Below are 27,653 nucleotides of genomic sequence, written 5' to 3'. Positions count from 1 at the left end.
CCTGGCCGACCTTCGTCTCCCACTCATCCACTCCTGTCCCCATGCCACCACCCCCTGCCCTGCGAGCATTATTGCTGCTGGTGGGCTTCAATTTTGCATCCCCTGGAGGGATAAAGCCTGCTTAAGCCCTTTAGGAGCGTTGTTTTGTCTTTCCTCACCACCAGCTTTCCTTGTAAAAGTTTCTGATTTGGCAAATGCAAGAAATTCAGTGCAGGTTTTGAAGCAGTGGCATGCAGTTTACTTGTGAATTAAAAGGCTTTAATTGTACAAAATGAATAAGATGTTTGGCTATCAGTACACAAGCTGTTGCATTAGTGTGCTACTTTTATTTATTGTTTTAACTATGTCTTACCATTTAGGAGGCTTAAGTATTTACTTTTTTTTCTTTCAAGTGTAATGTCACACTAAGCTGGCGTGTAACTGAATGTGTAGATGTTTTAAAAAGAGGCAGCGTAACGGAGCTTGCAGATGAATTTGTAGAGTAACACATGGTTCTGTTGTGTAGTACCAAAAAGTAGACCCTTTGCAGCAATGTTGGCAAGCGAATATGTATCTGTCCTCTGCATGGGCAAATGGCTTTTTTTGCTTTCAGTAAGTGGTAGCAGGGAGTTGGCTTGCAGAACAGTTCAGGACCCTTTCTTGGGAGGGGAATCAGCTGTTAACATACTAGTTACAATGAGCATAATTCAGGAAAATGGTTTGCATGTTACTCTACCAGGGGTTTTCTTTTGTTTTTATAACTTCTTAGGGGACTCATCAGTATAAAAGACTTCTGAAATGCTCCTTATTAATGAAACCTTTATATAATTTCTGTACTACTGGGACCAGTGATCTCAGCTTCAGAAATGGGACCTTGGTGAGAGCCATTGCCTGGCTTGGACTACATTAAGACCTGGTTTGTTTTTCAGGTTAAACTCTGTTTGTCTGTGTGTGCATCATCCATGTTGTCTGTTTGTGAAAAAAGGTTTCGAGTGGCTACGAGTGATACCAAGCATCAGAGGTGGCAAAGTATGTCATGGTGATACTGAAGCTGTAGCACTTGGTAGAGAAGAAGTATTTTAGCATAGCAAGTCTCTTGATTGTGAAGCTCAAGTCCGACCTACTTAATCTTACTTGGCCAACTTCCTGTTTTGCTGTTAAAAATGTGTTGTGTGAATATGTGACAACTACTGAATACATATGAAAAATGAAAACCTGTTAAAAGTATTTTTTTCCTTTTGTTTTACCCTTAAACTGCTCAGAGCTATTCATTAAAAAAATCATGCTTAATTTCTTTGCGTTTTTTAACGTATTTCTCCTGTCTGGGGATTCTGTGAATTAAGACACTAGAATTCCATGCTTGCTTTACTGCCTGTCTCATTAGCACTTCATGTCCCTTGAGGATCTTTTCTCTGCTATATGCCCATACACGTATCGTGAAACATACGCTAGGAAAACAGCTGTCCTGGTTTGGTGCATTCTAGCAGAGGACTACAGGATAGAGAGAGTGGATGGTACCAGGCCTCTGACCGCAGCCTGGCATTTCCCTGTTTGAAATCCCGTCTTTTCTGTTGCTTAAACAAATTGCAGTGTGTTTTTTCAGGCTGAAACTTCTTGTTCCCTACATTTGCTTCTTGCACCCCTCCTTGAGTTTTCAGCTAAAGTTATTTACATTATGACTAGTTCTACAGCTTATTTCTTACAGGTATGAGTTTTAGAGCAGGAAGTGCACTTTTCTGTGACTGTTGATTTTTTTTATCACTATTTCCTTTTTTGCCTCCATGAGAAATGCATAGAATCTGTCACAGTTCAAAGTCTTTGAGAAGAACAATTTGCGTGTGCTTAGTATGATTTTATTTTATGGGTTCATTTCTGCAGGTACCTGGTCTGGCTTTCAGACCGCACACACATCATGTGAGTTAGACCATACTCACCATTTGCTGCAGCAGAGTTCTGCTGAACACAAATTGCTTTTTTTTATCAATTAGCTCTGAGTAATGCAGTGTGTAAGAAAATGCCAAATTCCGACTTCTTCGTCTGGGGACTGGAGGGAATGATAGGATTTTGTTATTTCTAAAGAACTTAGTGCAGTAGCTGATTTCCTAATCTTTTAAAGCTGAGCTTTAGCATTTATATGCTCTGTTAAGGAACTCTAGAGTACGTCTGAATAGATCTAGAATTTCTAACTAAGTAAAGTCCCTTTTTATTTATTTTCTAAAAAAACTAAACAAAAACCACCAAAAAAACCCGACATTACAAAACAACAAAAAAGGCAAAGCCAGGCATGAAACTGGAGATAAAATTCAAATAGATTAATTTGCTGAATTAGAGGATATCTTATTCTATTTTGTTATGAAAGAGTAATTTCTGAAATACAGCAAAACTTGGTTTGTCTACAGCAAAATACTCAACAGCACTAATGCAGTCTGTATGGCAAACTGCAGTGTTGTTCAATTGCAGAATCCGTTTTTAGTTAAAACTGCAAGCAGTTTTCAACGGGTGCATTTGTGAAATAGTTAATGGGATGAGTCAAAGGTGATCAAACAGAATAAGGTAAGAAGTTGGCATTCTGATATGTTTCAGTGGCATTTTTTCTCATGGTTGAGGTGCAAAATGCTGGTTGATAGAAACTTGCAGAATAAACTTCTGAGGATCCAGGAGAAGTGCCACTGTAGTGATAAGTTTATTATGAGAGTATTTTGAAGCAAATTTCATTATCTTTCCAGAATGGAACTTGGGGGGTTTTGCTTATTTATTTACAAACTCGGCAGCTGAATTTCTCCTTTCTAAGGCTGACATATTTCCATATTAGCCAAATACTCATTTTCATAGGCAGATTTGTTGTAATAGTTAGTAGAAATGCAAGTTTTCCTATCTGTTACTTTATGTGCTGCTTTGCTTGCTTCTTGGGTTTTATTCTGTTTTCCCATGATAACATAGGTACTTTAGAAGCTTGTTTGGTTTCTGAACTTAAGTTTGGTTAAGTCTGGCTTCTTAGCATAACTGATTTCTGCTTTGATGGTATTCCCAAAAGGCCATCAGTAAATAGATGTGATACACATACAGTTTATATTTAGCTGGCAATTATCTTGTTGGATCATCAACTGGGAACACACTTTGAAAGTTACTTTTTGTTTACAAACTGAACTAGTTTCTTTCTTTAAAAAATGTTATGGCTGAGGAGTGTCTTAAGTAGGTAAGAGGAGTATGCCAGAATATCATTTATTTTCAAGATTCTTTCTGTTGATCACTGTTGTTCATACTAAAATAGTATTGAATTTAAAAGAGCCAACATATTGCCCCCTGAAGTTTCTGGCATGATTGTCACCTCTTTCTAAAATGCCAGCGTCTTTCATGGTGCAGCCTTAAGGTTGAAGGGCATTGCACAGCCAGACGTATCACATTTTACACTAGTCAGTCAGAAATGCTATGTTAAATTAAATCTAGAACCACTCTTAGTCTTGAATGAATTGTAAATATAAATGACTGGAAACTTTAAGAAGAGGGAAAGTAGGTGAATGTAATCTCATTTTGGATAGGCTCTTGAATATGATATACTGGTTTGGGGTTTTTTTCTTATTATTGAGTAAATAATATTATCTACAATATTATCAGACAAGTAATAGTTGTTTTTGATTACAAAATCCTGTCATTATCTGTCTTTGACAGATAATCCAGCAGTGTGTTTTACAGCTTGTGTTTGAGTGTGCAGATGTGTGTGGTTGGTCAGGACTTGTGACTTCATTTCTGTGTCTATGAAGGACATGCTCCTGCTTCTCGTCAGGAAATAAAAAATAATAAATAATAAGGTGAAATGTATTCTTGCTTTCTCCCCACAGCCGCTCCAGGTGGAGCGCTAGTTCAGCTGCTCTTTTGGTCGCTTCTGCAGGTCCCTTGCTGCCTTTCTCATCTTTGAAATGTCTTTCTTGTGTCCGTTTGGATTCTGTTGAATGGTGTGTCTGAAGATTATTTCCTGAGTGAGTGCATCTCATTGACCAAACTCAGCTTAATGCAAAGTTGTATTCTCAACCACTGGTGGTTTCTCACACCTTCCAAACCTTGTGCTCGTGATTAGTAGGAGTAGAACCTGCAGGACTCTGCCCCAGGATGGACGTGGTGTTATCTGTGTTAGGAAACCAAATGGACCTTCTTAGAATCTCCATTTTCTAGCTTAGCTTTAGTAATTTCAGTGTTGTCTTATGTGTATTTTAATGTGGGATAGTTTTTTCTTATTCCTCCTGTGCTGTTTTATTTCAAGAGTGTTGTAAAATGTTCATTTTGTAATAGTTGAGGATAGCTAAGGGTTTAAAACCATTAGCGTGTAGATCTTGGTCAGGAGAATTTCTGAGGCTTGCTTGATGTTAGAGACTGCACTTTTCTGACATAGTTTGCTTGCAGCAGAGATTCACAGGTTTAGTGTCGCTTTAGGAAGCTTTACTGTATTTTATTAATTTGAAAAAATTTTACCTTGTAGATGGCTGTTCTTGAGAATATGAGTGGAGGATAGTCTTAAAATCGTAACTGTATGTTCTTTATTTCCTTAGTGCTTGAAACTTTTGACTTTTTAACAAGAAAGAAATATAGTTAAATGTTCTGTACTCCGTGATTGCGTGATGCTACAAAGTGGTTTGAAGGGCTACCATAGCGTAAGCGTATAGTATACTATTAGAGGTTATCGGTCACCTTGGAGAAATGGAGTGACTGATTGTGAAATAAAATGAAGGAACAGAGGATATCAACTTCAGGAGTTTTTTATCTTTCATTCTGAAAATAAAATGTATCTATTTGTACTTGTGTACTTTTCATGGTGTTTTTTAATAGCTGTAACTTATCACTAAAGGTTTGGGATTTGAGAGATCTTTTGCATCTACCAGTCGGTAGTATGTATCCTATTGTATATCAGTTCCAGTTTGGGCCAAATAGGAGTTATTTTTGACATTGAGAAGTAGGATCATAAATGGTAGTGGTTTTTATTATGAATTGAATTTATGCTATGTTTTACCAACTGATGGAATTCCAAAACCTATGTTTTGGCTTAAATTGCAGGGTGATTTGGTGGTTACCAGCATGTGACTTTTGATAGGCTCTTAATTATTCTTTTTAGACACTTATTTTTTTACTGAAAGGCTCATTAAGGATAACTTTCGTAGATACTTTGGATATGCAAGTGAAAACAGATGAGAAAGATAGAGTAAATGATAAAATTTGCTTAGTAAGACCTAAACAGCAACATCAGAAGCCTTAGTATGTGGATGGATGGAAGCTCTGTAACTAAGGAGACTGAGATTACAACTTCTAATTGCTCTCACATAATGACAGTGTTCATGTTGACAAATACCACAGTCGTTGGAGGAGCAGGGAAGGAAAGATATTACTAAAATTCCTAAAGTGTTTTCTTTTTTACAACTTGCGTTACTGTATATCTTTTTGGCTCTTATAAAGATGATGAGTTTAATCAGTTGTAGTGCAATGGTTAATTTTTTTTTGCTCGATCCAAAATTAAAAATAGCCTTTCTACAGGGACATTTTGTAATATTCTCTTAGTTTAGAGTTGGTTGTGTTAATGTCATGAGTGAGCTCTCCTTGGACACTACCTATAGTAATATTGCACAACAGAAACATAATTAGTTTTCATATTTTAATACTGTAATTTTATTCAGGCTGTTAAACTTATTTAAGGTACAATCATAGCATCGCTTTATAAGTGATTATAGAGAAGATCTTCTTGCAACTTAAGATGACAAAATTTTTAATAGTTTTTCCTTACAAATTCCGTGTCGGTAATGTATTTTCAGTTATTGCTAACAAACAAGTTTTTGTATGCTGAAGTATGCTATACTGCAGTGTTTCTAGCAATGAAAAGGATTTTTCTTGAATTTTTTTTTTTTTAAATTTTAACAATAAGTGTTGTTAGTTATGTACTCAGCTCAAGGATACAGGTCAATGACCACAGCAGACTGCTTATTAGTTACTTCAAGGCCTTAACAGTTGTGTGGTGCTTTTAGTTCCCCTGTAGTAGTGGTTGGTAGGAAATATCGCACAGAAGAATTTAAAGGTCTTGCAGGTTTGCTTTGTTAACATGAAGTTGTGGGCAAACTAATTTTTAAACATGATGAGCTCGTGCTGCGACAAGTGCTTGTGTTCACCCGATCAGAATTGGGCACGGTGTGCGGCAGCATGGCTGGTCGCTTCTCTGAACTCCATCCTAATGTGTAGCTCCTTCTTTCTTTCTTCTGTTACCACAAATATTTTCTAATAATATTTGTACATGGGTCTCCCAGTGGGAGTTATAAGTACTTTTGCAATATAATGCTAAAGGATGAATTGACAGAAGTGCACCATTTTTACATTTTTAATGAATGGTTGAGCTGCCAATGTGTCTTGTGCAACAGAGGACTGAGTTCTCACAGTAGAAGAGGAAAAGTACTTACAGGATTAGAAGAGGGCTCTGTATGAAATCAGACTGAGTAGACAGGAATCATTTATTTAATAAAATTGCCACATAATTGGAGTACCACTTCTGTGAGATTGTGTTGGCTTAAACATGTGTGCATATAGATATATATGTGTGAATGAGGGACTTAAATACAAGAGCTCATTTCTACTTTTCACCTCATCGATCTAGACCCTGTGAAGGTACAAAATCTCAGGTTACTGGTACTTTCCAAAGGGTTTAAAATGTATTTATAAGTACTGCGTGAACTTTGCTGTATTTACTTTTGTAGCTGATTGGACACTGATCTATAAGCCTATGAAAAAGGAGCTGCAGTCTGTGTATGAGGTTTCCTGGTGGCTTCTTGGCCTAAGAAATAAGCAGCAAAGTTCCATCTGCAGATCTGCCCTCATTTGGCACAGCCTCCGTTATTCTCACACCTTCTTACAAATAGTGCTGCAACAGTGTTTTTTCAATATCTGCACATATGCTTGTAGCATGACTGACTAATGAATATGTCGGTGAATACTGGAGTAGAGTGGATAGGAAGATGCCTGCTGCTAACTTGGCAACTGTCTGACACCATCGTTGTGTAAACCTGCTGTCACATTATAAAAGCCTACACGGGGATAGGTGCTCTGGTTCAGAAGTTTTCCCACTGTTTTCTGTCACTGGCTACAGGGAAGTAGATGAACTGGCTGCTGGTGTTAGCCTAAGAACAAGCAAGAAGTGAGCAGCCAGGCCACAGCAGCTGCAGCCTCAGTCTCTAATCCCAGTTCCTCCCCTTTCAGCTGCAGGTCTTTAGCGGTTGTCTCATTTTATCATGCTGTTAGTTTTGTAACAGGGCTGGATGGCAGTGTGAATTGCAATGCCACATTTCTGCGTTGTGATCTGTGCTGTGGGTCACCCTGAGAACAAGCGGCAACTCTTTCTGGTGAAGTGAAATCCTGTTAGGGGTGCAGGCAGCTGCCAGAATGGCCTCCAGCACCTGTACCGCTTCCCGCCATGGGAGCGTGGACAGCTTGAGCGCTGCACGCGACTTGTTCTCTTGGCAGCATTGAAAGACAGAATCGCTTATAAAAATGCTGCTGTGAAGAAGTGTCAGTCTCTGCAAGAAGTTTTTGAAGGCTTTCTGAGCAGTCGGGCGCAGCGCTGCAGCTGGGTTGCAGGCAGGGCTCCTCTGGCCTTCTCCTCTTCCCCTGCAGCTGCAGCCTGCAGTGCACAGCTCTGCTCTGAGGTCATCAACGCAGGCCAGCTGGATATCGTGTGGAAATACAGGTTGCCAATAAAAATACCAATATTTAACCTGTCTTAATTATTAAAAGTTTTCTTCTTTTCTTTTTTTAATAACCATGCTCTTCTGAGATTCCATATTAATATCAGCACACTTCATCAGTCTTCAGGGCATAATCTTGGATTAGTTTTTGGGCCACAGTCTTATACAATTATCAATATAGAAAATAATCTTTTAAACAATTTAAATTCAGTGGAGAGTGTTTTCAAAATATCTTTCAGCTTTTCAGCATATAGACATCATATTTGGACATAGTAGCTTTCTTGCTGCAGCTTTAAATGTATATTTTAAGACTGAAAACTATGACCTTACCCCACTGACTCAGAAAACTTTACGGTGCATGTGTAGCCAGCCCTGTGTATACCTTTGCGGAAATAAGATCAAAAGCTACAGGGTCAAAGACAGTATTGTTTTTTTCCCCCTTACATAGTTCCTGTACTGTAGCTCACGATTAGGTATTACATTAGTACAGCATGGTGTATGCTTCAGTGACTTGCTTTCTATAACAATTAAATTTTGTTATTCTGATGGTGTATGACAAGAGAAGGTTATATGGCAAAAAAATCTCTTATCCCAGATATTGTTAAAGGAGCACCAAAAAATTCTTCAGGACTTGTGAGAAGCTGCCTTTTCCCTTCTGAAGAGCAGTTGTTGGTTGAGACACTCAGCTTCTCCTCATTGCTCAGGATAGCTTCACCAAAGCATTTCCCTATCCTTTTTACAGCGGTTAAAGGCAACTGCTCATCTCGCCGCACTTTATTCAGGCAGAGCAAAGGACAAGATAATCCCCTTAGCCTGTTAAATGCTCCATCCCATCTGGTAGGTGATAATTGCATTGTAAGGAGATTAGCACAGTGGGGTATGCTTATGGTGTAATGAAATCTTCACTACAAGTGTGAAAGTCAGCTGAATGTGGTCAAGCAGTTTGGGACCTTCCATTTGCACATTTTTGTAAATATCACAAAAGACAAGTTTCGTCTGGAGAAGCTGTGCAGTACGTTGTCATGCCTTCACATGTGTGTAACAGACTATACATTTGTTCTGAGACATCAGTAATCTAAATATCTGAAATATTCCTGTAGGAGTAGTGGAATAGGCGCTTGTTTAGCTGAACATTTTAGGGCAATTCTGTGATTGTAGCTGTATCAAATGCATCCCAAGTGTTGACTTTACTTTTACTCAAAAGTCCTATGACTTTGAAATTATGGTGTTAAGTTGTTGCTAGTGTAGGAGCACCTATGTTATAAACACTGCCTAGAAATCTTTGTCGGTAAAGGTGAAATTTGAATACACTACACCGTGAGGAATATCAGAGTGATTTTGTGTCAGTAGGGATAAGAGGATTTCAAGCTGAAAGTAACTCTCCTTGCAGCCAACAAGAATAACTGTTTTGAAATTTCAATTTCAAGCATAAGCCTAAGATAGTACAAAGTGGCTCTAAATTTTTTTTTTTTTAAACTGTCCTATGTTTGCTGTTTTTTAAGTTAAGCTAATGCTGTCAGTAGTGAAGATAGTAAGTCAGAGGATATAATAACTGTTCTTTACCTTTCAGGATGTTAAAGATCCATTTGAAGGTATCTTGCGTAGGGTTGCTAACCATCCCTGTAAGGCACAAGAAGCTGTGAGTTGCTCAGCGCTGACCAGTGTCGGCCATTTTTCTGGTTTGAACATTAACCTATTAGGTTAAAACAGGGCTTGGTTAGCCCACGCAGTGCTGTGATAGTGTTTTGGAGTCAGATTAGGAACTTAACAGGGGTGTGTGTATTTTTACGTAAATAGAGAGTTGGGTGTATAAATGCACACTGCGTGCAGTAGATGCCTTAGCGTTGGTGTATGACCTTGCTGCGGGATGAAATTTTCTAATGAAGTGAGGTTCTGTGGCTGCTGTTTCTTCAGTTTCCAGTTCCTGACTTAGCAGCTCTGTGTGCGCGCGCTTCTGGGAGCAAGGACAGAATAAAATGTAGTGCTGTTTTTATGGACTGTCTGCAGTAACTTTGCCAGTCTGCGATGAAGTTGAGTGTGGTTAAGCTTGACCTTCTCTTAGTTAATCACGGCTCTGAGTGCGCAGGGTCGAGTAGAAAGCTACTTTTTCAAAGTTGTGGTGATGAGACATGGGAGTGATTTCACAGATGTTTTGGGGTTTTTCTTCCTTTTTCCATTATTGTTATTTCGCATAAGGTGGCTGAGCTCTAAAGAATGTTTCTATATTTTCTTCTTTTAAATGGAATATGTTTGCCTGAGGAGAGGAAAATTGAGAAATTTGCTGTTTCGTTGTCTGGCATGCTTTGATTTTAAATGAACCTGAGTGAAAGGTCATGAGACTCAAAAACCAAAAAACTCAACCAACAAACAAACAAACATCCCTCCAAAAAACAAAGTCTGTCCCCTGTTGCCACCCCAGTCCTCTCTGAAATACAAGTTTGTCAGATGAAAATCCCACTTGGAAGAACTATTACGTTGACAATATACAAAAAATATTTTTCAAGAGGAATTTTCAAATGTTTAGAAGCAGGTGTTTTTTTTTTTTTAACAATCTTAACAGATATTTGAAATATATAGTATTATAAGTATGTAGCAAACCAAACCATATATAGTATATAATTGTTTTTCTTCTTATTTAGGTGACAAACAGCATGTTTGGTGCTTCAAGGAAGAAGTTTGTAGAGGGGGTTGATGGTGACTACCATGATGAAAACATGTACTACAGCCAATCATCGATGTTCCCCCATCGGTCAGAAAAAGATGTAAGTTGAATAAGCTTATTTTTCCCCTTTAATTTCCAACCAGTTTTGTGGCTTTGAAAATCTTTTTCCAATTGAAAATAACCATAGTTTCAAGTATGTGAAATATGTCCAAGGAAGGGCTTCATTTAGCCTTAAGCTGTGAATGACACTGTTTTCAGTCGCAGGTCTTTTAATTTTAGTGCATTTCTACATGTAAATTTCAGCTATATGCTTGCCAGGGTTTTGATTTTCATCTTTAAAAATTATATTTGTAACTTAAGTTGGGTTATTGGTTATATTTTGTGTTTACGTGTTGTGACTGCAGTGTTTTTGTTGTGATTTTGCATTTTGCTTCTTCAAGCATTTATTGAAAATGCCTTGTGCAGCGTGTTTATCTGCTCAGGTATTCTAATTCCCATTTGTAATGACACAAAGTTACAAAATCACCCATTCTAAATAATTTTGCCCCATTATTTTATGTTAGAACTGCATTGACGTTACTGAAGCTCTGCTTCTTACTGATGTAAATAAATTAGCCAGTAAAGTATTTCACTTTAATATGGAGTGGCATGTAGAAATAGATGGAAGACTGGAAGCATGACTTGGGGTTCATGTCACCTGAAGTTCAGTAATACCATCTCATGACATGCTTGCATTTAAGATGTGTAAGCAACATATATGCTAGATTTTCTCTGTAATAAAATTTAAAAATCCCTTCAGACTTCTAGAAAGGTGTTACTGCTTCAAGTCTGCCTCCATGACTGCCCAGAAATGCAGTTGTTTAATAGCAGATGTGAACATAGTCTTGGTAGACCACATAAACATAAGCATTTCCTATAGACCTTTGGTTAAATTTTAATCCAGATATTCAAAGACAGAATGAAATAGGTTTAGAGTAGAAGGCTTTTTTAAAACAAACAAACAAACGCTTAAATGCAGCTTTCCAATTCAGTTTCATAAGTTACTGTGATGAGAAATTTCAGGCGAGTCAGGAAAGGATTGAAATATACTGCAGTGTAAAGAAAATCAAATAGGCTGTTCTTTTCTGTTTATGTCCATTACATATGTGTATGTAGCACAGATGCACACAGGCACAGTGGAATATTTATAATGTTGAATGCACTTTCCTTTCTGTGAGCATTGAGAGGTGCAACTAGTGCTCTCAAAACAAGTAGACAGTATTTCTCCAAAGTGATTCTTAGATATTAAATCCACTCTTTTAGATTTGATGCACTGAAGGAGAAATCATTACGGTGTAGTAAGAACGGTGAAGTGAGATGAATGCCATGCTGTATGGCATACACAGTGAAAGCTGATGCTTGGCACGTTGTTGACACAGTGAACGAGTATTTTAGTTGCCTACTCTTTCTGTAGGCAATGTTGCAGAAGTGGATCTTAGAACGGGACTTCAAGAGGAGGAAGGTGGGTGTTCCAGGCGCCACAAATGACAAATGAGAAATCCTGAAAGCTTGTGGGAGAAGTGGCCAAAATGGGGCATAGAAGCTGCTGTAGTTGGCAGAAGAGTGATGTCATTCTGACAGGAAACAGTGATTTTTGCAAAAGCTTTTTAAAGTTTTATTTCCAAATAATATTTCTTGTTAAGGGATTTTTTTTCCCTGCTGTAGCTACACTGTTGTCCAGTATAACTTTTGTTTATGAAATCTTAAGACATTAAATGGTATTGTCTTTTTTTTTTTTTTGAAGTTTCTAAAACTAAATATATGGTGGTAATATTGACACTGTCTGTACACCTTTGATCACTCATGTATAGCTAAATGCATATTCTGTATTTCATATTCCTTAGATGTCTTGTTTGGCTCACAGTAGTTGAGTGAGGTTGCAAACGTGTTTGTATTATTTTTTAGTTTCCAACCAATTTGGTGGCTTTGAAAACCTTTTCCAATTGAAAATAACCATGTTTTCAGATAGTCTTTCAACTGGAATTCTACTTGAGTTGTTGTTCTGTATATGACAACACAATAAATATATTGACTGAGTTGTTATTTGGATAACATTTAGTTTTGACCGACAAAAAATAAATTTGCTCAGAATTTTCTGAGGAAGTTCATAAAGACTAACGTTCAAAACGTGGATCTAGTTTTATCAATGTCTGCGGGGAAATCCTTCCAGCATTCTAAGTCTTGAGACAATTTGAATCTTTGTCTTCACATTTACGGTGAAACAGAGTAGGTCAATGTGAGGAAAAAGATAAAGGTAGAAGAAACTTTGGGGAAAGGAGTAAATCACTTTTATATTCAGAAAATCCAGCTGGTAATAAAAAGAGTAAAATGTAGCATTCACAATCTTTTTGTAGGCTTACTGAAAAACAGCAGTTTTTATGCCTCTTCTAATAGAATTGTCTAAACAAGGTGCAGTTTTACTGCAATTTAAATTATTGCTCTTTTTTCATTTTCAGTTTCATATGTCTTTACTGAGAGCAGATGAAATTGATGTGTTGCAGATTTTAGCTACAAACCTGTAGAAAACAAGTTAAAAGTTTTTTGTATTGTTTTGTTTTTTTTCTTTCCAGTATATCAAATATATGAATAAAACCCGAGTCCTTCATTCATGCTTCATGCCCCCTCCCTGGCAGTGTTCAATGCCAGGTTGCATGGGGCATTGAGCGGCCTGGTCTGGTGAGATGTGTCCCTGCCCATGGCAGGGGGTTGGACTGGATGATGTTTCAGGTCCCTTCCAACCTAAACCATTCTGTGATTCTATGATAAATAGAGCAGTTCTGAGAGAAGCCCCTAGTGTATGGGCCTCCTTAAATACTGCTCTTTGGGAAGGGCTAAAGCCTGTTTAGTATTCACCCTTGTACTGGACATAACTTGGTGTTTTTCTGTTTTACACTTTGTTGAGGTATTACTGATTCTAACCTGAAAAGTTGCTGCTTTCCATGGAATTGTTACTGCACATGTGTACTCCAAGCAGAGGAACATACAGAATGGTGAAAGCCTCTTAAAATTTAGAGTAAGGACTATTACTGCAAGCATATTATTTTGTATAAGCTTTGGAACCTGTTTTTCACTTTACAGTAGGGTTTCTGTCCTTGTGAAGAGGCAGCTGGTGAGGTACAGTGAGGACTTGCACACAGTTTGACTGGGTTGGGAGCTTTTCAGGTTTCTACCTTGTTTTTACACCTAAGGTGGAGGTTTAAATTTTTTTTCAAATTATGTTAGGAAATAGTTCTTCACTCAATAAACAAAGAAAGAATTTAGAACCTAACTGAAAAAGATGTAAAAATTATTATATGCCTTTTAATGAACAACTTTCATAGCACTTAATGATGTGATATTCTTGTAACTTGTTGCTTTGGCTACTTTCAATTTTAAAAGATTTTCCTTTACACAAAGGTAAAATGAACTAAGGCTGCTCGACTCCTGTCTTAAATTTTGAAGACTTTTTTACAAGTGTGAAAGTAGTAGTAAATAGTTTAGGGAGTTATTTTTTTATTTCAGAGCCTCAGTGTAGCTAAAACCTAAAAGCTTTCTTTTACCTTACCTGCTTTTTCCCTAGGGAATACAGTTCTAGAGAGTCAGGATTGATACGGTAATTGAAATTGAAAAGTTGCATGTTACTCATGTGCACAAGTGGCTCCAAAATCATATGGATGCTATTTGGGTCTGTTGTTATAGGCACAGAATTATGGTTCCTTAGATGAGATTAGATCTTACTCGAGCCGTCTGATGCTTCCTTTTTACTAAATGAGTGACTTCGCCTTGAGTCATCACAAGTAGAGAAGTAGAACAGAGTATACGCGTGAATGCTCTGTCTGTGATTTCTGGTGCACTTAAGGTCAGTGCATGATAACCAGGTCAATAATCCTTCGGCAAAGAAATGAAGTATTTTACAGAACTTGCAGAAAATAGAACAGTTTAAGAAAACAGTTTAAGATTTGGCTTTTAGCAGCTGTGGTCCTCTAACTTAAATTGACAACGAGATCCGCAATGTGCCCACAAAATAATTACAGAGCTTATTTGTGGCCAGTTTTACCCACTTAATTGAGCTGTCTGTGCACTCAGCAACATTATTGTGAGGACAGGGATATGTGTATTTTTATTTGCATAGAGTGACAACGGTAGCAATTGGTAACACACAGCTTTTGTATGCTTTTGAATCTACTGTCTTGAAATTATCTAAAATAAAAATGACGGTGAGATTTGAGAAGAGATGGGACCTGTTCAGTCTGAACTTCTTTCGTTTCTTATGCATAAGTATGTAAGAAGTGCTCTGTGAGATTTGACCAGTCTGGCCCAATCTGCTGAAGATATAGCTACGTGAGAATATAAGATCAGGGCATCTTCTGTTGTTATAAGATACAGCCATAAATCTGAGAGTAGACAGACATGCCTTTGAATGAAAATCTACCCAAATTATTAGGAATGTTAGGAATTTTTTTCAATGAGAGCTTTTTCTGTTTCTCAGCTCAGTGCTTTGCTGTTCATTTTCTCTCCTTGTTGCTCAGCAGATGATAAAATGCCCGCAGTAACATAATAATAATAATCTGATTTGCACTTCCAATGGATTGGTTTGCTGAGCTTATTCTCTTCTCTGAAAAATCTTTTTTACCTATTTCTGGACTCTCTCAGTTGAGATGCGATGTTCTTTTGCAGCTCAGTTCTTTCGAAACATGACTTCTTGTGAAATCAGATACGTTTTAATGATTGAGACAAGTAAGATCTAGCCTGCAGATTAGCTTTGGCTCGTTGCATCTATTAATCTGGCTCCTTGACACTGTTTCCTGAAGTAGGAGATCCTCAGATTTGGATATTGAGCACAGTGAAATGGGTTATTGATTCTGAGAGCCTGCTTTCCAGAGGTTTCCTCCATCTTGATGTAGGATGATCTTTCTAAGTTCGGGGAACTCAATGTGGGAAGGGTTTAACCACTCTCCTGGAGACAGCTTTGGCTTTAGGATTGCTGAGCCACGCAGCTGGATTGTTGTCTGCTACTGCTGGGTTCTAGGGAAACCTATGGTATCCCGTTTCCCAAGGCATCTTGCTTGCCCTTCGCCTTAGTCGTTGCACAGGAGTTTGTTAGCTTAGCCATAATTTAACTTCAGATGCCGCACATGGAGTTGTTGTAAGTATTTAAGATTTCCCATAGAATCCTCATGTATCAGTCAGAGGATTCATGCTCATGCTGGCTTCTTGAGTAGAGTTACTTAACGTTAACGTAACTTTTCACGGTCTCGATAGTTTTGATCCATTTGTGGAGGGGGGGGAACTAAAGCTTATTTTTGGGAGAAAATAAATTACTGTCTTTAATTATGAACGGAGAATGAATATTTTCCTAGGCATTAGTGTATGGAAATATTAGTGTATGGAAACATTCTGATAAATTTGAAGAGTGAGTTGCTTTCCTGTGTTAGCTTTGTGAAACACATAGCTTAAGCTTTTTTCTTTGAAGTGAGAGTTGCAAAAGCAACAAAGTTGCTTTGTACATTCCCAATTAAACATACTTTGCATCTTTTAGTGAGCACATAATACGTTTTTTTTAAAAAAAAAAACAACTAACCACAACCAAAAGGCAAACAAAAAACCCCCTGAACTTTAAATGAGTGAAAATTGTAATGCCATTAATTGAAAACAGTTGGAATGACTTGCAGGGTATAAGATTACAAATAAACTGAGGGAGTTATTTGCTTTAATGCAGTATACCCTTTCAGAGCCTATTGTCATATATAGGCTTGCATTTTCATAATGAAGTTACACAGCATGAAGAAAAACCCAAAAGTTTTAGGAGGCAAAATGCACCCTTTTACTGTGTCACCTACTAATTATTACGTGAATGGGTTTATCGAATAGAACAATACATGATAAGCTAATTTTACTTAGGAAAATGGATACTTCATGACAGTTTGCAAGAAGGATATAACTGCATTAGTTGTATTTCACATCACTTACTTTACAATTTGAAATTATGTCACAATAAAATTAATGTCACTATTGATGACTGGAATATATCCTTCTCATTATGGTTGAGTTTGTGTTTAGATTTTTTTACAGAAGGACCAAATGATTCTGCTATCTGTTTTTCCTGTATTTTATCTAAAAGCTGTGTCTTACTGCATCTCCACTTAAATCAACAAAATATAATAGTTTTTGTATGTCATCTTTGGCATTTGAAGTGGTTCCTCAGACCAGATTAATTCCATGCATAAAATCTGGAAGGGGGAGGTTATGGTTTGTTATACAGTAATTCAGTTCACTGAGAGTATTGTATTGTAATATTGGTAGTTTATGTGCTCAGTGTGTGGGTGGCTTTTTTTAGCTTTTCGTATGCAACTGGTTATTTAATTAAAATTAAATATTTGCTTTGTTGTCCTGGCTCTTAATTGCTAATGGCATTTTTGGTAGCAGCTTTCAGTGAGTTTTCAGTCATCTTTTGGCTCATTAATACACTGTGACATCAAACTGAATCTCTCTACGGAGGGAGAATTTGTTTTTACAGTTTTACTTTAATAGCTGTGTTAACCTCAAGTTAATAATGTCACTGTCCCTCAAAGGTAAGATCTTGAGATACTGCTGCCAACAACAAAAAAATTCCTGATAAATGTAATGCAAAAGGTGGCGCTTGCAGTGCGGTGCAGTTCTACCTCTGTGTGCTTCCCAAGTGCCACTGGAGGCAGGAAACCACAACCGTAAATGATGAAATGTTTGAAAGATTGAATAAAATTTCATATATTTTTCAGTATTGTATCTGGGTTTATATTTCACAAATAGCATTATATCAATAGCAATTTTCACTTGCAAATAATACCAAGCAAATATAAGCCTTTCAAAATTGCTTCATTGGTCTCGGATTTAAAGATTTGGAAATATTTTCTTGCAGTGTGTGAATTTTGTGAACACTGTTACAAAGTGCTTTGCAACCTAGAGAAGGACTAATAATAATACTAAATATTATACTCAGAGTATAGAAAAATCTGTATTTTTAAAATCTCTTATCTGTTGGCTTGATTTTATTATTTTTGTACATCGGTATAATACTTTCTCCTTTTGAGGCTGTGGGTCGGCTGTTTTATTATTAAATAGTGCAGCACAGATGGCAGATACCAGACATCAAGTAGTGCAAATACAAAATGGTGCTGATGTTTGCACCTGTGAGAAACCCATCATTTATCAGGCCAGATATTACTCTCAGACTTATTTGCTTATTCTGACATGTTTTGCTTTTAAGAGTTGACTTTGTAGCGCTGGATTGGTGTATTTTAACTTCAGCTTGCTTTGTGTTCACGAAAGTAGCCTTAGGCTATAACAGCATCATATAGCAGCCTTCACGGCAGCGTTGCTTTCTGAGTTTTCTTGGTGCCAGCATGCCGAGCTGTGCCCCCACAGCAGTTATGGTGACAGGCGTCTGTCCCCACCGTGAGTTGGTGGCCTGCCTAGGAGAGGCAGGATGCTGCAGTACAGGAGGGAAGGCAGGAATGGCCCTGGGTTCGACAATGTCCCCAGAGGGTTGTGAGATGCAGCAGGTTTTTCACGGTTCTGGCAAATTCAAGCAATTGCTGGTGCTGTTCTTTTCAAGACTGGTAGACACTCTTAAATAAACTTGCTGTTATAAACCCATCATGAGTTAATTAAAGCAGTTACAGTAAAATCTTGTTCATTACTAGTGGTAGGAAATTCCCTGATAGCACGTGATGCCAGACTGATTTTTGGTGTGGATCAATTCAGAAAAATTGGGCCATCTGCTGGGACCATCAGGTGGTTTGAATTTAGGAGAAGAATCTTCCATGATCAGAACTGCACTGTGGCTATTTGAGACTTGTGAGTGAAGTGATGTTTCCATCTTAGTTGGCTGTGATCAACTCAGTCTTTCAGCCTGCCAGCACAGAGCATCGCTCCTTCTGTACGCCAGCAGAATAAAGTCCACCCTTCATCTTCCACAAGGTCCTGCGTGTTCAGTCTCCTTGCCCTGTGGGAGATGCAAGTCTTAGGCCTTCTCTGTCTCCTAACAGCACGTACCAGGAAAAGCCAATTGCGACAGTCTGTCTGGTTCAGTCACCCGAGGTTGGGGTAGAAACAGAAATCCCGTGCCATTTCACAACTGGGTTTTGTAGCTGTTAACCACTGGCAAATTGATTTAAATCTAAATGCCGAAGCTTGGAGAGTGGAGGGTTTTTTGTAGCATAAGCTACAGGTGTCAGAAGCTTGTTTAACAATTTCTTTAACTCTATTGAAGATTACTAGGCACTTGTTTTAAAAAGTTGGTATTGTGTACATACTGCTAGAATATGCTGTTCATTGACGTGATCTCAGTAATTTGGTATATTTTGTTTTTCAAAGGTTGCTACAGGTATAATTCTGAGCTTTTTTTTCCCCCCAGAATATTGACATAATTAGGTAAAGCTTAAGAGATCTTTCCAACTGGAAGAGGCTTTAGTCACCCTAAGGGTTAGACTGCTTTAGTTTTTATTCAGATTATCATGTTGTATACTAAAAGAAATTAAAGACTGACTTCCAGCCACCGTTGCAAGTACACTGATGGAGAGTTGTTATATTTTGTGTGTCATGTGGCTGGTGTAGTCCAGTCAGATAAAATGATGATTGCAGAATGCTAGAGGGAATGTTTTTAATACTATCAACAACATTCATCTTGAATCTTCGTTATTTTTGGTAGACCAAGTTCAAGTACATTATAATAGTGTCTCGGAGGTTGTGAATGCAAATAAAAGTCCTGGTAGCACAGGTAAAGGTTTTGACTAATATACTTGTTTTTATTGTTGACCTGTATTATATGGAAATAATAGAAAAGGAAGACAAAATTTGAAACTATTCCTTACTTAGTTATGACCAGAAAAAGTATTTAATACTAAGGAGGCTTTTTTGGCAAATTACAACATAAACTAGAGACACAATAAGTGAGATACCCATACAGCATCTTCCTGCTCCATGAGATTTGAGAAGTGCTATGTTTAGTCAGCCTGGAACAGAGCCACAGAAATTTTTATTTATTTCTTCTTGAGGCTTGTTATCTTTGATGTTCTATATATGTTATGGCTTTAAAACTAGTTGTTAGAATTACTGAATTCCATACGTGGTCTTTATTACTGTTTTCTATAAAGGTTTTTCTACAAGTCATTTTGCAATTAACTTTTCATGTAAAAGCAAATGGCACAATATAGGTGACCTACTTTGCAATATTTCAAAAGAAAATCTAATTTCTAATAAGCAGTGTTCATTACATATTATTTGCCATTCCTTTGCTTGTAACTGAATTTTAAAAATCAAGTACTACTTGAGGTAGAAGAGATGGGATTCTTTTTCCTCTCTTTCAAGTAGTTTGCTACTTCTTAGGTCTGTGATTTTTTTTTTAAATTTTTATTATTATTTTTACTCCAAGTTAATGTTATAAATAGAAGGTTTTTATGCTGAGTTTTATACCATCTTCTGCTTATTATATCACATGCCATCACAGCAATTTTTGAATGCCCTGAGCAGCTGTTCTTACAGGATCATCTCATTGGCTTCACTGTTTTGCTTACCTGTCCCAAAGCTAGTAGTACTTTTTGACTGCTGTTTCTATCTCAGTGTCTGGTTGGTTTGGGATTTTTTGCATGTGTGCCCTTGTCATTGTCTCTGAAGGTGTCTCATAACTTTTTTCTGTAATTCTTTCCATGGAATTACAGTTTGTCACACCTTGCAACATGTTCTTGGGTTTTCCAACTTGTCAAACTTGAATGAATTTTGTTGTTTTTTGGGGTTTTTTGTTTGGTTAGTTTTTTTTTTTACCTCGACATTTGACTTTGCCTTTCCTTTCTTGAAAGGAAAGACTTCTCTTACCAATGTTTAACAAATATCAGTTTCATAGTTTGGATGGGGAGTGTGCTTTTGAAGTCTGTCTCCCAAGAGTCCCCACTTCAGCATCCTTTGGATCATGTTGCAAATCAGTCTTGGTGTGAGTGAATTTGATTCCTTCTGGATCAAAGTAGGCTGGAAAAGATGCTCCAGGAATGCACCAAATGTGTTGCTCTCACTAGCGGGCAACTAGTCCAGTGCATCAGGTGTTTTAGTCTTGGCTAACTCTGGTTAGAAATGCATACGATATCTACGTTAGGTCCTCAGGATCACCTTATTTGTTTTACAAATGTACTTCTCTCTGGCTGCATTACTTGTTCTCTTTGTTCACAGCCAGTTCTTCATTAAGAAAGGAAAAATTCAGGCCACTTTGACCCATACCTTAGTTAAGTTTTTTTTCTGCAAGAAGTTTTTGTCTTAGTATTTCAAGCCTCCTGTGTATGCAAGTGTGGATGTTTATTGCTGGAGTTGCTTACTGTCAAATATGCACATTTTGCTCAAAAACTGTTTGAGTACATGGTATTTTGGGATGATATTTCTGATACTTTCTGATTATATTGCCTGCTGTAATTTCTCATGTCTTCTGTATGTATGAAAAAAATCATAAAGACACTGTGATTTACAGACATGAATGCCACTTTTGATATTTAGTGCGTACCCTGCATGTCATCTTTCTCATTTCTGCCATCTAGATTTGGCCCCAGTATGGAAAATCAGCAGATTCCGTTTGTAAGGTTTGTTTGGGGTTTACATCTGTCTAGATTAAGTCAACAAAGCAGTTTGCAGTTTATCACAGTAAAAGTGGAGGGGAAAAAAAGATAAAAAGAAGAAAAAGCTGGAAAAGCTTGAAATCCCTACATGTATAGTAATCAAGACATTCCTTTCCTTGAAACCATCATAAAATTCGATCCAAGTCCACACTCCTGCACTAAACAGTCATTTGCCTGTGGATTAATAGGTACAAGTAGTATATTCTGTGGTGAGCTGGGTGGCTTAGGTCAACTATACCTCTCCTTTCTCTGAGAGACAAACAGCTCAGCCTAATGTTGGAGAGCATCCACTCTGTTCTTTAAAAACATCCGAGGATGGATGTTCCAGTCTTTAACTGTCCTTGGTTGCAAAGGGCTTTTTTTTCCAAATACGTAGCCTAGATCTCCTGTTTCTCAATTTTTTCAATACTTTCCGCTTCTGCAGCAGCACAGGGAGTAGTTTATTCTTTTCCTCTTACAGCAGTGACTGGAAGTCTGGTGTCGTGTCCCTACCTTAGTTGCCTTCTTTCTGAAGTATGAAACCCCCAAATCTCAGTCTTTCTTTGTAGATCATGATTTATTTTTCCTTTTAAATCTTACTCTTCTTGAGAATTCCTTTAGTTTGTCACATTTCTTGGGTGATGTCTGGAAGCTGACAAATAAGGTTTTAATGGAAATACTTGGTAATGTGATGTCTCTAAAGTGGGTATGATAGAACAGGAAAGATTACTTCTGACACTTGTACATCTTACCTATTCCTGTGGTCTATTCAAGCATGATGCTAGCTCTTAGGGTGGTACATTATAATTTAACATTGGAATCTTATCTGAAGTTTGTGTCTGTTTCTATATACCTACTGCTACCTAGCCACTCATGTCCCACCTTTTGCTATTTTAGCATTATATGAAACCTTGCAGTTGTTGTTACTACCTTGAACAGAGATTGATACAAGTGTGTGATGCATGATTTGCAGGGGGGAAGCCCTATATCTGATATAAATAACTAATAATTATTTTAATAGTTTATTCTTATGTAAAAATGCGTCTCTTAGCTACAAGGGTGTTAAAACTGGAAGCATTTAGATCTTCTTCCTCTATGCTATTTCTCACAAGTAAAAAATGTCTGGTTTTATGCATGTAAAGTAATACATTTTCATTGACATTTAATATACTGTTACAGTTGTTACTGTGCAGATATTTTGGAGAGTTTCTAAAACTTTTGATGACTTAAAAGAAGTTTTCAGTTGCTGTTTTGGCTTTCCTGGCAAAATAAGATACTGTTGTGAACTTTCAGAGCAAGATGGCACAATATCTTTGTGTCTTTTAATAACCTTTTATTCTTCCTACATTTCAGATGCTGGCATCACCATCAACATCAGGTCAGCTGTCTCAGTTTGGGGCAAGTTTATACGGGCAACAAAGTAAGAATTCTTTTCATTGCTGATATGTTTATTTTATGCTAGATATGTTCTGGTTTCATGCTCTTTGGATAGACAGCATGCACATGGCTTTGTTTTCTGGTGATTGTAAAAAGTCATTATGTCGTCTTATTTGTGTGTTAGTTGAGGTTTTTTTGAGGTTACATTTTTTTGCTTTGCTTAGTGTGCATTTTTGCAGTGTTTAGTATGCAAGGTGTCATATATTGACACTGTATGTCTCTTAAATATCAGAATATAATCATTCTGTAAAGAATGTCTGTGATTTAACTGGATCTCTGAAGGAAAACCTAAGGAAAGTGAGCTGGGCTAAAATGAGCCTAGTTCGGAAAAATGTGTAAGGAAATTATACCTTAAATTATAACCGATATTTTGTGCTCTGCAGGAGCAAATTAAATCTTGTGTATGTGCTTGGCAACTTGCATTTGGCAGAGATCTACGCCAGTAATGTTATTGCCTTCTGCACCATTTTTTTTCTATCTGATATCTTGAAGATTTTTCCTGTATCTGCCAGTCTTGTGTATGCTGTTGCTCTAGGAGACCTATAGAGCAGCAGAAACAGTGAGTAACGTCAGCCACCTGACTTAAGGGCCAATGTTGAGAGCTGAACCTCCTCCTAGCTGAGAGGTACATCCAGAAAGCAACTCAGAATATCAGGGTTAGATACAGTTACACAAGTAAAACGGATTTGTGAACATCTCTCTCTTGCCACTGTATGCTCTTGGGTGTTTGCCAAGTGCATCTGACTCAGATTTGCAGAAAAAAGGTGTCTTCAGAGCACTTTGGAGAGTGTGGATGTTTTTAGCAAAAGCTTTGTCTGCTAGATGCATGGCCTTCACAACTTCCTTTAGCTTTCTTCATCTAGTAAAAAAAATAGTCTTTTTTTTTCCCTTTCTCAGCAGCTGTTGATGAGTGACCATGTAATACAAATTGGCATTTGATTATGCTACTGAGATTCATGTGAGCAGTTTCTAGCCAGTCGGAGAGCCGTGTTTGGTTCTTGGCTTTTTGGGTCCTCAATCTGGCACTTTTGAACCTTTCAGACTTAATTGTATAAAAATAATGAAATAGTTTATTTTTTCTGTTTTTTGCATTTATTTGTTTATTTTTAAGATTTTTTTTTTCATCAACTTTGTTGTTCATTCAGTTGATTGTGGTGCCTAGGACATAATCTCTCTAACATGGAGACATACATGGCTAAAACCCAGAAACTAAATATTATCAGGGTTCAGATTCTACCAAGTATCGAGAAAAAGGGGTGAGGAACTTCTGTGTTGAAGTCAATGCTTATGATTAAAATACATATAGGAGAAACGAAGGTGATAATGCCTATACACGTTTAAGTTGGTAGCAGTTAGTCATTAAGCAAGATGTCGTGTTATAGAGTTAATGCTACTTAACTGTTAGGCAGGAAATTGGCCGCTTGATTCATTGGCCACAAATTCATCAGCCTCCAATACTGCCCATGCAGATCTCTTGTCTCAGTTAAAAAAGTGGAAAAAGGAGGAGTAAGAAATTTATATTTTTTTCTTACGCTGAGTATTTCAACTGCCCTTGTTTGCCAGCCACATGAATTTGGTTCTTCGTTACTGTAACAGCCCTACTCATTCAAAATTCTAGTTTAGCGAAAGTGAATGACTAAGAAATAACCATCAGGGTAAAACTGGCTTTGCTGACACAAATGCCTGCACAAAATTAACCTGAATATTTTTCAGGGTTCTGTATCTAGTTTGGAAGCGTATGTGTTTTTTCTCTACCATTTTATTTTGAAAATTTCAATCAGTGTGAAATATTATTTATAATATATATTTTTGCTCATTGAAATTATTCTGATGCAGCAAATTGCCAAAATATTTACAGTGAACACTTTGATGTAATCACCATTTAATGAAGTCTTAGGAGGCCTGTTATAGCAAGTCACACTGCCTCTTAATCTGAATGTATAGAGAGAAATTTGAGTGTTATCAAAACTTTGAGTGTTACTGGAAGCTTCTTGGATTGCAAATTGTAGGGTAGGACACAGCTAGCAGTTCTTAAAGTGTGAAAGCTAAACGGTTGGAAGGTTTCTTTATTGTCCAAAATAATAACCTGGGGGTATGCTGTGTCCATTCTTTGCATCCTTAGTATGTAATCACATTATACACTGGTGCATTCAGCTCTTCTGCAAGGGTGAGCTACCATGGGAGAGTGCTGGTTCATCATAGTTTTTCTGTTGTTTGGTCTGCAAGATAAGGGTTTGAGTTCTGTGAGTCTGCCTCAGCAGCCTTACACGAAAGCAATAGGAACAATTACTTACAGCTATCACCTGTAATGTGCTAGGTTTGTTTCTGTTGATATATTGCCCTGAGTTACTTTTTCTTGTCTTTGAACATCATTTCGAAACTTCATAAACACAGAAAAGTAATGCGAGAATGATGAGAAACTTCATGAAATTTTAGGACATTTTGAGACAGGACAGCAACTGGTCATCTTTTGCTGTTCCGAGTTGAAGTGATTTCTTTTTTTTACCTCACTGAAGTGCTTACTTCAATCTGTCACACCCAATTCTTTGTGTAGAAAATACTTTTGATCACAGTGTTAAAAACCATCTGTATATTTCTAAATGCTAATAGAGGGCAGTTAGAATTCTACTTGCTTTCTTCTCTCAAAAGATTGAACTTGACTGGATCATGGACACTGAAGTTTTGTTATCAAAAAGAAGCAACTTAAACTTTACAAAGAACTGGCTTAAAATGTTGCTTTTGTTGCTGTAAAAGCAATGTTATTGTTAACTAAATGATAATAGTTTTCTTTTTTATTAAAGATTTGCTTACTTTTTAACAAGATAGCGTTCTCAATACTGGTCAAATAAATGCCAGCTTGTTCAAAAGTAATTATTGTAATCCTTGAGTGCAGTTATTAATTTTCTCAAAATGCTGCCTTTTTGGAGATAATTTGTAGACTTCCACGTCCTCATCAAAAACTCAAATTTTGTTTCCCTTGAGGCTGTTTTTGTTAGTGACTCAAATGCAGAAATTCCTTAGGGCCTTCCTGAAGTTTAACAAAAATGGGGCTAAATTTGAGATAATCTGACTTCTACTGTGCAAACAAGGACTCAGTTTTTACACTGCACTTTCCTTCAGTCATTACACTTTTTAGTAGGTTGTCAGCATAAGTTATTTCCATCTACACCTGATGGAGAAGACTTTGTTCCTGATTGCTCTGTATCTCCACCCCTCTGAATTTTTTTTCAATAGGTGCACTAGGCCTTCCAATGAGGGGAATGAGCAACAATACCCCTCAGTTAAATCGCAGCTTATCACAAGGCACTCAGTTACCGAGCCACGTAACGCCAACAACAGGGGTACCAACAATGTCACTTCACACGCCTCCATCTCCGAGCAGGTATTTATTGATAGCCAATATTTCTGCCATTGTGTCTTTCTGCAGAGCGCTTGTTAACTGTTCTGCATATTTTGCCTCGACTACTTTACAGTCTGATTAATTTTAAAAAAAGAAGAAAAGTCATTTCTATTGAGCACTGCCTGTGCTAGGGAAATAATACTGTAAAACAGTAAGATGGGACTTACTGTAAGACAGTACTTGATTTTTGTGTGTAAAGGACCAATTGCTGGCAAATTCTGCTTCAGAATGTAAGAGGCTGGTTTTTGATTGTTCTGGTAAATGTACGGTTAAAACTTTTGTGCAGATGTCATACACCATATAAGAATATTAAGGTAGAAGATCTGAAGCACTCGTTAAAAAAAAGAGCTGTAACACCTTTTCAAATGAAATACTGAAGTACGTATCTAAACCTGATTTAAGGACTTGATTAGTATGTAATGGATCATCTGGTATTTCTGAAGAAATCCCAAACTACATTAATTATAGAGTAATCCGAACATGCTGTATCGATGCTAAGCACAAATTAAGTTGCAGCAGCTCAGAGTCCATCCTACAGTAGTAATCTAAATGAGTAACCAAATATTATTGTACAGATTCATCTCTGTGGATGGTTTTTCTCTTTCAGGGGGATATTGCCTATGAATCCTAGGAATATGATGAACCACTCCCAGGTTGGTCAGGGCATTGGAATTCCCAGCAGGACAAACAGCATGAGCAGTTCAGGGTTAGGCAGCCCCAACAGAAGCTCTCCAAGCATAATATGTATGCCAAAGCAGCAACCCTCTCGACAACCTTTTACTGTGAACAGGTAAGGCTGTTTAGTCGGACCATCCCTCTACAGCTGTGGACAAGCTTAAATGCTGCTCTGGAAATCTTAGAATAAAGCTCAGAAGCTGCTTTGTGTGTTCTCATCTTCTGCCAATAAACTTTGAAGCTACTTTTAATATTCACACAAGCTTTTGTTGGCCTTTAAGCTAAATTCTTTTTCTGACTATTGAACTTTTACTACTGCTGCTTTAAAATTGGGGATGTTTGTCATGTGTTCCCACGTTTGTTTTTTTAAACATAAATACATCTTGATTTTTGCAGATACGCTTCCATTTTAAGACTGTATATCTCTGAGTTTGGGAAGAAGTAAGGCAAAATTTTAAAATGCAGTAGTTATTGTGGAAGAATAGTTAACTGGTTCAAACACAGTAGAGACCTAGTATTTTACTTCTATGAATTCTGTAATAATACAGAGAGCAATGGTTTGCTGTTCGTTTAAGGATTTGGTGCTCATTTGGATGCCAAAAACTTCTCAATCACTTCTGCTTTTTTCTAACTCTGGGCAAGATTCTAACATCATAAATGATTAGGCTTTAACTATGTTTTGGTGCTGTGTTTATGCTTAGTTCATACTGATAAACTTGTAGTAAAAAATGTGTTAATTCTATTTAACGTGTGTAGTCACAGCTTTGCACAGCTGACTGCTTTCCAGGTTTCATTCCACATCCTCACCATTTCTGTGTTCCCAGTTTCATACTTTTTCTCCTGTCAGGCCCTTTCTCAGGGAACTGACTCTTATAGAGAGCACAAACAAGCTCATGGCAGTCAGATGCCACCTCTAACCCAATCTAGTATTTATAAAGTGAGTAAAGGAAGGTGAAAAACTAATACCATGGTTATCTGAAACTTGGTCAGGCTATTTAGTTCTATAGTTTCACACTGTGACAAAGGCATAAAATGTATTTTTTTTAAACTTGAGCATCACAAAAGGTTGAAGTAGTAATATATTTTGAAATTCTACCTACAGACGACAATAATTTTGGAGATGGATATATGTATAGAAAGTACTTGTTAAAGTATCA

At 37.3% G+C, this 27,653-nt stretch overlaps 1 protein-coding gene across 1 annotated transcript in view; it reads left to right on the top strand.

The window, feature by feature from the left end:
* The first annotated feature begins 203 nt into the window (after positions 1-203).
* The window catches only part of CNOT2 (CCR4-NOT transcription complex, subunit 2), a 47,984-nt gene continuing 20,534 nt past the window's right edge, over positions 204-27,653 (top strand). Inside the window, exons 1-6 of the mRNA XM_010184809.1 lie at positions 204-208; positions 2,066-2,069; positions 10,328-10,450; positions 22,338-22,404; positions 25,656-25,803; positions 26,429-26,611. Of these exons, the coding sequence (XP_010183111.1) occupies positions 10,340-10,450; positions 22,338-22,404; positions 25,656-25,803; positions 26,429-26,611 (509 nt within the window). The 5' untranslated portion in view covers positions 204-208; positions 2,066-2,069; positions 10,328-10,339. The remainder of the gene's footprint in view (positions 209-2,065; positions 2,070-10,327; positions 10,451-22,337; positions 22,405-25,655; positions 25,804-26,428; positions 26,612-27,653) is intronic.

This window comes from Mesitornis unicolor, unplaced genomic scaffold (genome assembly GCF_000695765.1).
Source record: "Mesitornis unicolor isolate BGI_N332 unplaced genomic scaffold, ASM69576v1 scaffold30525, whole genome shotgun sequence".
Lineage (NCBI taxonomy): Eukaryota > Metazoa > Chordata > Aves > Mesitornithiformes > Mesitornithidae > Mesitornis > Mesitornis unicolor.
This window is presented reverse-complemented; position numbering and strand designations above follow the sequence as displayed.